At 58.0% G+C, this 13,353-nt stretch overlaps 1 protein-coding gene across 6 annotated transcripts in view; it reads right to left on the bottom strand.

The window, feature by feature from the left end:
• Positions 1 to 463: 463 nt before the first annotated feature.
• Positions 464 to 13,353, bottom strand: part of PTPRU (protein tyrosine phosphatase receptor type U) — an 81,859-nt gene continuing 68,969 nt past the window's right edge. For all 6 annotated transcript variants that reach the window (XM_030327983.1, XM_030327984.1, XM_030327985.1 and 3 more), the window contains 11 exons: positions 13,176 to 13,273; positions 12,976 to 13,092; positions 11,194 to 11,348; positions 9,055 to 9,190; positions 8,444 to 8,593; positions 6,783 to 6,956; positions 5,794 to 5,934; positions 3,615 to 3,740; positions 3,324 to 3,481; positions 1,951 to 2,086; positions 464 to 1,685 (listed from right to left, as the gene is read on the bottom strand). In XM_030327983.1, coding sequence (XP_030183843.1) covers positions 1,623 to 1,685; positions 1,951 to 2,086; positions 3,324 to 3,481; positions 3,615 to 3,740; positions 5,794 to 5,934; positions 6,783 to 6,956; positions 8,444 to 8,593; positions 9,055 to 9,190; positions 11,194 to 11,348; positions 12,976 to 13,092; positions 13,176 to 13,273 — 1,454 coding nt within the window. In that variant the 3' untranslated portion in view covers positions 464 to 1,622. The remainder of the gene's footprint in view (positions 1,686 to 1,950; positions 2,087 to 3,323; positions 3,482 to 3,614; positions 3,741 to 5,793; positions 5,935 to 6,782; positions 6,957 to 8,443; positions 8,594 to 9,054; positions 9,191 to 11,193; positions 11,349 to 12,975; positions 13,093 to 13,175; positions 13,274 to 13,353) is intronic.

Raw genomic sequence — 13,353 nt, 5'->3', positions numbered from 1 at the left:
CTTCTGATCTTACCGGCATCATTCCCACTTTACAGATGGGAACCAAGGCCCAGGGAGGGCAACTGACTTAGCCAGGGTCTTGCAGCTGGTGAAGCCCATCCACCTGATACCAAAGCCTGAGCCTCCCATGATGTCTTCAAAAGAGCTCAACCCCAGATCCAGCCCCCAGAGGTGAGAGGCAGCTCTGTGGCCCTCAGGGGTCTCGGGATAAAGCCCACTGCCTAAGGAGCTGCTTCAGAGGCCTGAAGCGATAGTCAAGAGTTCTCTGGAACCTGCCCCTACAAGTAGAAGACCCCTGAGCGATGCTCTGGTCCACACCCCCACCATTTGATGAATGGAAAAATCAGGGCATGACCGGACCCAAGCTTCTGCCTCCCAGCTCAGAGCCCTCCCACTGTACTAGGAGGCTGGGGGCAGGCGAGCAGGCCCCACTCAGGGTGGCCAGACACACACAAGGCTCCTCTGTGGCATTCAGAGAGCACATTTATTTACAAAGCGCTTTACAAACATCAGCTTATGCCTCCCCACAGCCCCCTGCGAGGTAGGTCAGTAGTCATATCTACAGTTTACAGATGGGGAAATTGAGGCACGGAATGGGGGTGTGGCCTGCCCCATTTTAAAGAGATTTTTCCCACCCACCCATCAAAAAATAATGAAATTAACAAGAAAGAATCGCTCCTTCATCCCAAAATACACCTTCTTCCTCTGAACCGTAGACGCTGCAAGCACCCCTGATCTAGCAGTGACCCGTCCCCAGTGGGCAGCCTCACCAGGAGCCACAGAGACCTCAACCCCAAGGGCTGTCGTTCAACCTTGCAGATTATCACGGCCTAGGCTGAGGAGTTCCCACCAGTGAGGCTTGAAAGTTACAGGAAGAAGGGCTGAGGTGCCTTCATTCTGCAGGCATTGGGTCAGGCAGGGAAGGGGCCCCACAGGCAACAGGGTAAGGATGGGCAGATCTCGGTTCGAGGAAGCTCAGAGCACACGTCAAAGAAGTAATAGTGGGAGGGATCATGAGCAAAACAGCCCCGGGGCTGTAGGGGGGGGCAGCAGGGTGGAGGAGGGGGCTATTGTCCCCTCCAGAGAGGACCAGTCTGATGTGCCCAGTCTACCCAGGACCCTCAGGGGCCAGGCCAGATGGGAGTCCAGATGCCAAGCCCCAGTGAACTCTCCATCCATATCCAAAGGAAGCCACGCCGGGTGGAAACTTTGGCCACGCACAGGCCCCACAGGGCCTTACTCATCTCTGCCAAGGGCTGGGACAGAGTCAAGGGGCTTGAGCCTGGAGTCGAGGGGCTTGAGCCTGGGTCCTCCCAAGCTGGCAATTCTGAACGCCTGTCACTCTACCAGGCAGTGCCAGATACACGGCGCAGACCTGCAGAAACCTATGGAGGTAGGCCGGGCTGCAGTCTGGCTAAGCCTCTCCTTGGCCCCCAGCCTGCCCATCGGACATGGTGAGAGGCCCCAGGCACCGTGGAAGGGGCACCGAGATGGCCTGGCGCCCACTCTAGTGCCGTCCCCCGGGGGAGCTGTAGCGGCGCAGAGTTAGGGGTCCAGGTCTTCCTCATCAGTGCTGGGCCTGGCTCTGAGTGCACAGTGGGTGCCCCAGGCCAGGGGCCCCGCTATCTTGACTCCAGCCCCTCCAGGTACTCCAGGGCCACATCATAGCAAAAGTGGTACTGATCCTGGGGAGAGGGAGAGAAGGAATCATGAGCCTGGCCCCTCTCTGGTACTGGGGAAGGGGGGAGTGGGAGACAAGAGGGCGAGCACGAGCCCTGGCCCATCTCAGGGGAAGAGGGGGGCAAATGTGGATCCCTGTTTTGGCACCACCAGATCAGGACCCACAGCCCGGTCGCGGGAACCACACAGAGGACAGTGGGTACAGAGGGACCTAGCTTGGCATGGACCAGGAAGTTGGAAGCAGTTGGGCAGGGAGACGCGGCCTCTCACCAGGGTTTCCACCATATTGGGCTTGTAGTTCCTAAGCGTTTTGGCAGCAAAGAAAACGTCCACCAGGTTGTGGCAGCGGATCATCTCCAGGACTGTGGCGCAGGCGCAGAAGGTGCCACTGCGGCCACCCCCGTTCCTAAATGAGACACACGAAAGGTTTGGGGGTGGGGCTTAAGAGAGGGAGGCCTGAGGCTGGAAAACCAAGCGACTGGCAGAACCGGGGAACCAAAAGGGAGGAGGGTCAGGGCCTGGGAGCCCAGAGGTGACCGGTGGAGCCAGGGAACCCAGGAGGGAGGGCCCAGGGAACCCCGAGGTTAGGGGTGGAGCCCAGGAGGGAGGAGCCAGGGGGCCCAAAGGTAAGGGGCGGGGCTTAGGGAACCCAGGAAGTAGGGGTCTGGGAGCTCAGAAGGGCGAAGTCAGAGGCTAAAACTGGCATCCAAATCCTGTGGGCAGTTAAGGAGACAGCCTCCCGGAGGAAGACAGCAGATTCTGAGGGAAAGGAGGCTAGACACGCTCCAGGAGAAATCCACCGAGACAAAGACAGCGACAGAGGACGGCCGCAGAGCGACAAGCAAAACCCGGAGAGCAGGATGGAAAATGAACACCGAGAACACCAGTCACCCCCAGCAACACAGACGCGAGGTGAAAACACACACACACACACACACACACACACACACACACACACGTACACAGCCACACTCCGAGGCTAAGAGAGACACTTCCTATCCCCTGTGCTCTCCCTCCTCTGCCCCCTGTGACCTCGGGGTGTAGGGCTCCCCTTGGGAGATGGGGGATAAACTAGGCCCTCAGCTGCCATCTCAAGGGGTCTCTCCCACTACTCTCCCACTAGAACCTCCCTGAGGACCGGCCCTGCCTGACTCGGCTCCCTATCCCTATCTAGTATGCCTAGACTGGCCCTAAAAGGGTAAAAAAGCTAAAAGCAGGAGGGAGTGGCGGTCAAAGGAGTGAGCGTACCCAGACACTCATACGAGAATTTATGAATGGGGGCATGTGAAGGAATGAATGAAAAAGTTGCACGTGTGCATGCGCGGACAAAGACTGGAAATTCTTTGGCTTCGAGGGTGCTACTGTCTCACGCAGTGAACAATTCTGACAGGACTCTAATTAAACTGGCAAAGTCACACATCACACGGAGAGTGCCGGGCAGTTGTTCGGCATTGAGTCTACACCCTGGAACCGAGCGGAGTCTTCCAGGGAAGACAGGGCCATCCTCGCACAGCCACGCAGAGTGCAGGCCACAGCCGCCTTCCCCACCCGGGAGGGGTTTAGTGCCAGCCGTGAGGCCCTCTCTCAGACTGGGCCTGAGGCGCCCACCCCTCCTCCCACCCCGCAGCAGGGCCCGCACTCACAGGCAGTGCACGACCGTGCGCCCATCCCCACGCTCCGCCTGCCACTTGTCCACCTCGGCCAGCAGGTGCAGGAAGGCCTTCTTGGAGTCAGGCGTGTCCCGGTAGGCGGACCAGCGCAGGAACTGGAAGTGTCGCACCAGCAGGTGCCCTTCCTGCAGCTGGGGGCACGGGCGGCCAAGCAGGGGGTGTGAGCACAGGGGTCACGAGACCCTGTGGTGACCTCACGAGGGTCTGACGAGGCTGCCCTGGCAACCCCTCGGGTCCTCGCCACAGGGCTCCCGGCTCACTCACCCGAGACATGTTCTGCACCCGGAAGACACGGGCCACCAAGTCTTCATCCACTGAGCCCGACACGAACTCCACCTCCATGAGACCATACTGCTGTCGGCCGGGCTCCGGCCAGTACTGCAGGCAAGGCTAAGAGCATGGACGGACAGGGAGGGCTGAGCAGAGGGGGCAAGGGCGGCCGCCGCCGCTCATACCCAGCCCAGACCTCCACACTTGCCCTGGGGCTCCCGCACACCCTGACCCACTCACTCGCTCCCAACTCCCCTGCAAAGTGCCCCCCCCCCACCGTCCCCGCCACTCACCCATCAGAGCACAGTGCACACCAGCCCCCGATGCCTTCTGCACAAAGACACACCCTTCCTAGGTGGGCACTAACAATCCCTGCTGTGCAGCTACACAGCTATACCTAACACGCTCGCACACACACATCCCCACGTGAGGCTGCCTCCTTCTAGGGCCAGGCCTCGGGTCACCCCCACCCACCCCATCACCCCTGCCCCCAGCCGTCTCTCTTGCTGCCTCGCTCCCCAGCATCAGCTCACAGAGCTGGGGTGTCCCTGGGGTTGCAACACAGCTCAGGACCCCCACTCCTTCCCTAGGGCCCCACCATAGCCTCAGGGCCCTAAATGCCCCCTCCTCTCCAGGCTAGACTGGAGACAGCAGAGGGGTGAAGGAGGTGTATCCCCCCCCCCCCAACACACATACAGACACAGGTCCTCCGGGCCAGCAGGTCCAGAGCCCCAGCTTCGAGGCTCAGCTCTGCCTAAAGCCCAGGCAAGGCTCTTCCTTCCTCTGGGCCATTTCCCCATTTGTGAAACAGTCCTCAAGCTCCTCCCAGAGGACTCCCGGCTCTGCCTGCTTCCCTCTCTGACCACGCCCACAAAGAGAGGACCCTAACTTCCTCTCTTCACCCGGGGTCCTGGCCACTCCTTAGTACAGGCCCTTACACATGGTGCTCCCCCCTCTCCATGGATCACTCACCGGCCCTATCTTCACTTAGTTAACTCTAACCTTCCTACACGTCTCAGCTCAGGTATCACCTCCAGAAGCCTTCCCTGATACATGATCCCCCCAGGCTTCTCCACGTCCCAGGACCAGCTCCACGGCAGCCCCTTCCCTCTGTGCTGTCACTGTTGGTTTTTGTGCCCCACTCCCCACAGGACCATGATATCTGAGGGGGGGCTGTATGTTCTTCTGTTTCCCTACTGCCTGCTGCAGGGCCTGGCAGGCAGTGGCCAGTGGGAAAAGGTGGCTGAATGCATGAGCAAATGGTGAACACTGAGTGACGTCTGTGTGAGCCTCCCTCCGGGTCCTTCCCCTCCACCTCAGCAAGGGCAGATTCTTCTCACACCGGATTCCCTCCAGACCCCTGCCCCGGGGCAAGAACCCACCACCCGGAAGTCCTAGGTCATTTATACCAAGTGCCCAACTCAAAAAGAGCCCAGTTAGCAAGGCTTCTCAGCCTTCAAGAGACCGTCATGCTCATTTTACAGGAATCCTCCTGGCCGCCTAGGACAGGGAGATGAAGAGAGGCCCAGGGATGGAGGGGACAGGGCCAGGCGTGGCTGGCAGGCTGAACATCTGCACTTCCTGGAAGTGCCAGCCAGCCTTGGGAGCCCCAGAAGGAAACTGGGGCGGCCCCCAGGCTGAGGCCACTGGGCCAGTGTCTGGACCAACCTCAGCAGCAACTGCATCATCTCTATCCCTGCCATGTACGTAGCACCTACTGTGTGCCAGGCAGAAAAGAAACTGGGGCTCAAAGAGCCAATGAACTTACCCTAGATCAAACAGTCAAAAAGTAAGGAGGCTGGAATTTTACTCTGCCTTAAAGGCCCCCACCACGGCCAGTTAGTTCCACAGGCTCCGGAAGAAGGCAGCCTGGGGTAGGGGCACAGCTCTGCGACCTTGGAGAAGTCACTTCACCTCTCTAGGTCTTGATCTTCTCACCTGAAGCCCGTAAGTGTGAAGCAGAGTCCCTGGCATACAGCAGGTACTCAATAAAAAGCAGCTATTTCCCTCCCATCCGAAAGCCTCACTCTACAGAAGAGGACACCAAGGCTCTGGGAGGGAGCAAGACCCATCTGAGGTCACTCAACAAATAGGTGGTACATCTGGGATCCGACCCTGGGCTTTTGGGACACGCCCTTGAGCACAGCGAGGCCCTGGGCAGCAGAGGCCTCACCCAGGCAGTGTTGGACTGGTGCAGCTGGTTGAGCATGACAATGGAGGTGCACCCGTAATCGTAGACCAGCCGCCAGAAGTCAGGCGTGGTGCTCTGTAGTGGATGCAAGGTCACGATGAAGGCTGCGCTCCGTGTGTAGCTCTGCAGGGAAACCGGGACTCAGCGGGGCCTGCTCGCCACCCCTGACAGGGCCTGAGCACCCCCACAGGCTGTCCTCCCACTCTGCCCACCCTGGGCTGAACAGCCCTCCCCTCGGGGCCAGGCTGCCTCCAGTGGCCCATTTTAGAGGCTGGCTGGCACACTGAGGCCTGAGTTCATAGGGTGAGCCCCCAGGCCTCTGGTGCCCAAGCCCACGGCCCTTGGAACTAACCACAAAAGGTTCTCACATTTGTGGCAATGGGAACTTGGGCATGGTAGTTAGAGGCTGGCCAAGCTTGCTCCCTGCCTCAGGGCCTAGGCATGTGCTATTCCTGTTGCCTAGAACAAATTTCCAAATATTTACATGGTTCTCTCCCTCCCTTCTTTGTGCTCTTTGCTTAACGGTCACCTCCACAAAGAGGCCCTCCTTACCACCTCATCAAAAATCGTCATATACACACACTCCAAACCCCACACTACATATTTCTTCTGCCTGGTTGCTTTTTGTAGGAATTACCAGTGTATATTTGCTTACTGGCTGTCCTAACCCATCACCCAAATACAAGTTTCAGGAAAGCAGAGATTTAAGGGTATGGTCTTTGCCCGGCACTTGGTAGGAGTTCAATAAATATTTTTGAATAAATAAATCTCTACGTCCCTTCCGACTCCATGGGTGAAGGGTCTGAGACCCCAGCTGAGGGCCCCAGACCAGTCACAGGCACTGACGCCACTCCCGGCCCTGACCTCATCCCGACCAGACCCCTCGGCCCTTCCCCCTTGGCTCCCAAACCTTCCCAGATACTTCCCAGTGCGGGAATCCCAGAGCCCACCCCACCCCCCCAAGCCCTCACGTCAGTCAGGGCCGCGTTGATGTAGTTGTTAGGGTCCCCGTCGGTGGAGATGAGGAAGGGCAGGCAGCGGTCGGGCGGCAGGACATCCATGCTGCGGTTCTTGTCTCGGTTCCGGGGCAGCAAGGCGATGCTGCACTCTTCCACGTCCAGGGGTGGTGTGACCGAGTTCAGCGTCTAAAGGAGTGGAAGGAGCAACAGGGTGGGCGTGGGTGAGTATAGACATCCAGTGTTTGCTGGGCCTCCTCACAGCTCCCGCCGAAGGACACTGAGCTGGGCTACTAACCCCATTTTATGGTTGGAGACCTGAGGCCCGGACAGAAGGGAGAGAGAGCAGGGACCCCAAGCTCCCAGCCTCCAGACCGTGCAGGCTCTGAACAGCGCTCCGGAGACTCGAGTCTGCCTCCTTGCTCCCTGCATCACCTTAGACAAGCTGTCCTACTTCTCAGCACTGCTTTTCTCAGCCGTAAAGTGGGATAATAATATTCCTGCCGCGAGGGGCTATCGGAAAGATAAAGAGATGACGCCAAGGACCAAGCACGGCACCAGGCACATGCAAGGCTCCAGACGTGCGAGGCACAGTGAGGACCGTTACGAGCTGCTCAGGCACTTTCAAGAAGACAAGCCCGGAAGCCCCACGTCTTCTGCAAAGCGGACTCCGGGGGCCTGGCAGAGATGGTCAGCCCCGTCTGAACAAAACGCAAGTCCGAGGCACCTGTGCTGCCACAAGCCTGGGACTCCAGGTTATCTCCTCCACCTCGTGCCTCATTAGCCTGATCGATGGGGTCCCGGCTTCTTTCTCTTGTCCTTGGGGGTCCCTAATGGGGAGCCCCAGTCAGTCTCTCATGATCCCCAGAGCCCAACAGGCCCCAAGAATCACAGGCAGCATTTCCTATGACACCAGCCTACGCTGGCTGGACGGCATCAGGTATCCAGAAGGTGCCACCCCACGGAACCCTCGCGGGAACCTGGACTGCAGCGGACATGTGGGGTCTCCGCCTGCCCACTGAGAACCAGCCCTCCCCCATCTCAGTCACATGACATGCTGAGAGTGGCTTCACCCCCAGAACCCCTCCTGGGCCCATCAATGTGTTCCATCTTCCTGGCCCCAGTGACTGGCTCCGGGAAGGCACCGGAGAGGCTGGTCTAAGACTTCTGTTGGGGCTGTTGGGAGTCCTTTCTCCAGTCTCCTGACACGAGCCTGGCACTGCTGGGGGCGGCCAGGGTATGGGTCCGAGAAGCCGACAACAAAGAAAGCAGAACTAAAAATGGGCAGAGGCTAAGTGTTGGCATCATCATCTGAGCCCCTGGATCCAGCCATAACTGAAGCTGCACCATCTTCAGACTTGTCCGTTACAAAAGTCATGCAGTTGGATTTTTGTCAGCAACCAAAGTTGCAAATCCTGAGAGTACAAACACTGCAGGGGCAATATTGACTTTCTTTCCGGGATAAGAAAACCAAAACTTGGAGAAGTAATGTCAGTGTTCAAGGCCAGTCTCTAAGTCCTTCCCAGTAGCCCCATTCGGTCCCTCTTTCTTGGCTCTCAATGACGCCTATAGCACTGAGGACTTCCCAATACACACACACACACACACACACACACACACACACACACAGAGTCACAAGCCACATCCACACTCCTATACACACACTCATGCCCCACCTGGAACTCTTCCCGCAGCTGGGAGGAATTACTCTGGGGGTCAATGCGGATCATCTCCTTGTAGGTGGCCTTGAACTCGCTGACAGGGATAGTGGTCTCCCCACACAGGCAGGCCTCCAGGATTGCATCATGAATGAAGATGTACTGCTCCTGGAACAGGAGGAGAGAATATAAGGAACCAGGAGGGGACCAGGACCTAGAGATTTGGGGGTGATGGCAGGGGGAAGCGAGCCCAAGGTTGAGGCAGGGGTGCTGGAGCCCAACCACGTGTTACTACAGGTTGGACCAACCCTGCTGGAAACAACTTTCATGGGTAAGTTCACTCATCTCATATTCATCTCTATAATAACCCTGTGAGGAGCTCTGGAGGTGAGGGCAGAGCAAACACGAGTGGATCTTGACTGTAGAACCTGACCCTGGCCCACCGCTGTTTGACCTCACCCGAATGAACAGAGTAGTGCGGACTCTGGGAAGACGCTAAGAGGCTGGCGGGCCAAGTTCAGGCATCTCAGCCCCAAGGACACCCCTCTGACACATTCCACCAGCTCTGAGTTCCGCCACGAGGGACCCAAGTCCTGGAGAGGGGAGGGGAGGAGGGCTGCGTCCCCTACTTCTGTCTGGATCATGTTGACGCGCCGGGAGCAGAGGGCCTTCACACAGTTGTAAATGTCCACAACGCCCTCACACTCCGCCATGTCCAGCATCACATCCAGAACGATGTAGCAGCCTGTGCGGCCGGTGCCCGCGCTGGGGAGAGAGCAGCCAGGGGCCCCGTCAGAGCCTGGGGAGGGAGCCCGGGACCAAGAAGGGAAGAGGGGTTCTGGGGTGCCTGGCCATGCCTACACCACACAGGGACTGGGGGACAGAGACAGACACCCCACTGCACCAGCAAGGAGGAGCCAGGGAGGAGTCTGCAGCAGGAGTCGTGGTGAAAGGTGACACAAGACAGAGCTGGGGACGGGCCTCAGGAGGGGAGAGGGGGAAGGGTAGCAACTTAGCTGGGGAGAGGACAAAGGTGATGCTCAGAGCTTCATCCAAGAATGTTCTTGCCTCCTGGGTAGCCCCAGATCTACACACCCTTCAAAGCCCCACACGTTCACAGCCGCTCGCATACTCAATGGAGCCTCCCCAACCCTTCCCCCGACATCATTCCTCTGAGCTCCGAGAGTAATTCGGGCAGGCTCTTATCAAACCCTCTTCCTGCTACGCGGTCGTCGTTTTTGTGGCTGTCTCCCTGACCTGACTGGGAGCTCCTCGAGAGCTGGGCTGGGTCAGACCCATCTCTGGGATGCTCATGGTCAGAAAGAGCTGAGCAGAGTTGAGGGGCGGAGCGAGAGGACAAAAATGACACCAAGCTGTCAGGCTCGAAATGGTGGCATCGGAGCATTGGCACGCACAGCAGTGGGTCTTCCACACGCCCCTGCCGGGGGCGAAATCAGTACCGCCACTACGGGAAGCGGTTTGGCAGTATCTACTTAAAAGCGGAATGTTTACATGGCAGCAATTCTACCCCACGTACGTACCCCCCAGAAATGCACGCGTCTGCTGGCCCAAACACAGGCAATAGAATGTCCTTAGTGGCTCTATTCATAATAGCTCAAAGCTGGAAACCACCCAAATTCCTATCAATAGCAGAATGGATGAACACACTGTGGGTGAGTCACCCAGTAGCCTGTGATCCGACAGGGATGAATCTTACGTACATGAGGTTCAGACACCAAAGAGTGCACACCGTAGGATTCCATTTATGCAAATTCAAAAACACAAAATGAATTTACGCTTGAGATGGCAGGATACTGATTGCTCCAGGAGCGAGCAGGTGGGTACAGACGGGAAGGCGGCTCAAGGGGGCTTCTGGATGCTGTTAGCGTTCTAGTTCTTGATCTGAACAGTGCTGGTGATTTCACGGGTGTGTTCAATTTATGGAAAATTGATAAAGGTATACACTTATTACGTGTGCACTTTGCTTTAAGTATGTTATACCTCAGTGAAGTCTTATTTTAAAGATGGTATCTTAAAGAAGCCTAAAGACACCAAATGGAAATAGTCTGTGGGGGGCAGGGCAGGGAGGGACTGAGTCTGCCACGTGGTATTTGGGAAGCTGAGCGGAATCCAAGCAGAGGAGCCAGGACAGATACAGAGGCCAAGGACCTTTGGGTCGGGGAATCGGTAAAACCACAGGGTTAGAGGCTAAGCTCCCCAGGAGGGGAGTGGGGGCAGGAACCAGACAGGACACTGAAGAGGCAAGAGAAAGATGTGGAGCCAGAGAGGAAGCAGAGCAGAGGAAGGGCCGCCGGGGTCACAGGAGCCGAGCAAGGCAGGACCGGGGACAGATAGGAGTGAGGGCCAGGAGTTGCACAGGGTGTGAAAGCCAAGCAGTGAGAAGAGCCCATGGGACTTGGAGAAGAGAAAGCAAACCCCCCCCCTCCCCGCCCCAGCACCTGGGCCAAACCTAGCACGCAGGTGTGCAATGCACACTTGCTGAACAGAAGCAGATAGAACTCAGCCTGCCTGGTGCCTCACCAAGCCCCAGCCCCCTCTGTCTCCGGCGCCTCCTTAGCCTCTAGGCCCAGGGCCTCTGCAGGTCCTGGGAAGCATATGAGGGTGCCGACCTCAGAGCCAAAGCTCAAGGGGCCCTTGGGGGTCAGTCTCTCCTCCGTCTCTAAGCAGGATGAACCTAAGCCTAGTCTCCCTCTGGGACCTTGAACACCACCACGCCCAGTCCTCTTCTGGGGATCCCGGTGCCTCACCTGCAGTGGATGACGACGGGCCCGGCGTCAGGTGGGGTAGAGGCCTTCACGCGCCGGATGAAGGCTAGCAGCCCTGTGGCGTGGTAGGGGACGCCGTGCTCCGGCCATGCTGTGAAGTGGAACTGTCGGACCTCGTGCCGGGCAGAGTAGCCTCTCTGGGGAGACAGGCAGAGTCACTGCTGGCATCCGTTAGACACCTGCCGGGTAAGCATCTCACCCCAGGATCTCAATTAATCCCAGTGATAAACTTACGAATGGGTACTGATGACTCATTGTACCAGCGAGAAAACCAGGGCCCAGAGAGAAGAAACTGCTTGCCCGAGGTTAGACAAGACGAGCACGACACAGGAAAGGGGCCAGGGCCTGCCTGATGCCTAAACCTGTCTGCCAATCGCCCACCTCTGCCACCGCGTTGCCGCGCAACCCCCAAGAGGTCACTTTGACTCTCTGGTCTTAGTCTAAAGGGGGAAAGTGTCTCCTTTGAGGATTTACAGAGGATCAAATGGGATCACAGATGGGAGGACTCGGCCAGTCACTGGCCATGTGGCCTCCTGAGTGACGCAATGACCCCACCTCATTGTCTTTATTTGTACAATGGGACTAATGGAAACACCTCATTCCAGAGTTTTCAGAGTGGAACCAACACATGTCACAGCTCAGCACGATGCTCAGTGCAGAGAAGGACCAACACCTGGCAGTTGTCATCATCTCCAATTCCTCTTGGAGTCATCAGTAAAGGGCAGTCCCCTTCCTGTTCTCCCACAATGCTCCCAGTAATGCTCCTCTTCCTGTCCTCCTGTAGTGCTCCCCTTCCTGTGCTCCATCAATGCTCCCTGCAGTCCTCCCCTTCCTGTCCTCCATCAATACTCCCTGCAGTACTCCCTTTCCTGTCCTCTATGAGTGCTCCCTTAAGTCCTCCCCTTCCTGTCCTCCAGCACTGCTCCCTGCAGTGCTCCCTTTCCTGTCCTCTATCAGTGCTCCCTGCAGTGCTCTCCTTCCTGTCCTCCATCAATACTCCCTTCAGTGCTCCCTTTCCTGTCCTCTATCAGTGCTCCCTGCAGTGCTCTCCTTCCTGTCCTCCATCAATACTCCCTTCAGTGCTCCCTTTCCTGTCCTCTACCAGTGCTCCTTGCAGTCCTCCCCTTCCTGTCCTCCAGCACTGCTCCCTGCAGTGCTCCCATTCCTGTCCTCAGCACTCCCTGCAGTGCTCCCCTTCTTGTCCTCCAACACTGCTCCCTGCAGTGCTCCCCTTCCTGTCCTCCAGCACTGCTCCCTGCAGTACTCCCCTTCCTGTCCTCCAGCACTGCTCCCTGCAGTGCTCCCTTCTTGTTCTCCAGCCTTGCTCCCTGCAGTGCTCCCCTTTCGGTCCTCCAGCACTGCTCCCTGCAGTTCTCCCCTTCCTGTGCTCCATCAATGCTCCCTGCAATGCTCCCTTTCCTGTCCTCTCTCAGTGCTCCCTGGAGTGCTCCCCTTCCTGTCCTCCATCAATGCTCCCTGCAGTGCTCCCTTTCCTGTCCTCTATCAGTGCTCCCTGCAGTCCTCCCCTTCCTGTCCTCCAGCACTGCTCCCTGCAGTGCTCCCCTTCCTGTCCTCCAGCACTGCTCCCTGCAATGCTCCCCTTCCTGTACTCAAGCAGTGCTCCCCAGTTACAGAGCGACTGCCTTGCCAAGGAAGACAGCGGAGCCCTCCTCACCTCTCCTGCTTCTGCGCTGGCAGGTGGGAGGTGGACTCTGCCCCACCTCTGCAGGCACCCCTGGAGGGACCACGTGACAGGAGACTCACCCGCTCCAGGGCAAAGGTGCGCACGACATACTCGGCCAGAGTCTCCGTCTTCACCAGCGTGATCTTGATGTCCCCGTACATGTCCGAGTCCTCCGGCCAGTACCGTGAGCACTTCACCTGGAGTCCCACGGGAAGGCTCAGTAGGCTCTTCGCTGCCCCCCTTGGCCCGCCTTACCCCCTCACCCCAAGGCCCTGCTTACCCTGCCCACCTCCACCAGCTTGGTGATCATGACAATGCTGGAACAGTGCTCCTGCCACACCATGCGCCAGAAGTCGTAGACCATCTCGGGCTTCGGCCCTGGGGCGCAGAGGGTGCTAGTCCCTGAGGCAAGGTCTCCACCCAGGGCCAGCACACCTGCTGCCCGGCACCACCACCCC

The sequence above is a fragment of the Lynx canadensis genome, chromosome C1, assembly GCF_007474595.2.
Source record: "Lynx canadensis isolate LIC74 chromosome C1, mLynCan4.pri.v2, whole genome shotgun sequence".
Classification (NCBI taxonomy): domain Eukaryota; kingdom Metazoa; phylum Chordata; class Mammalia; order Carnivora; family Felidae; genus Lynx; species Lynx canadensis.
This window is presented reverse-complemented; position numbering and strand designations above follow the sequence as displayed.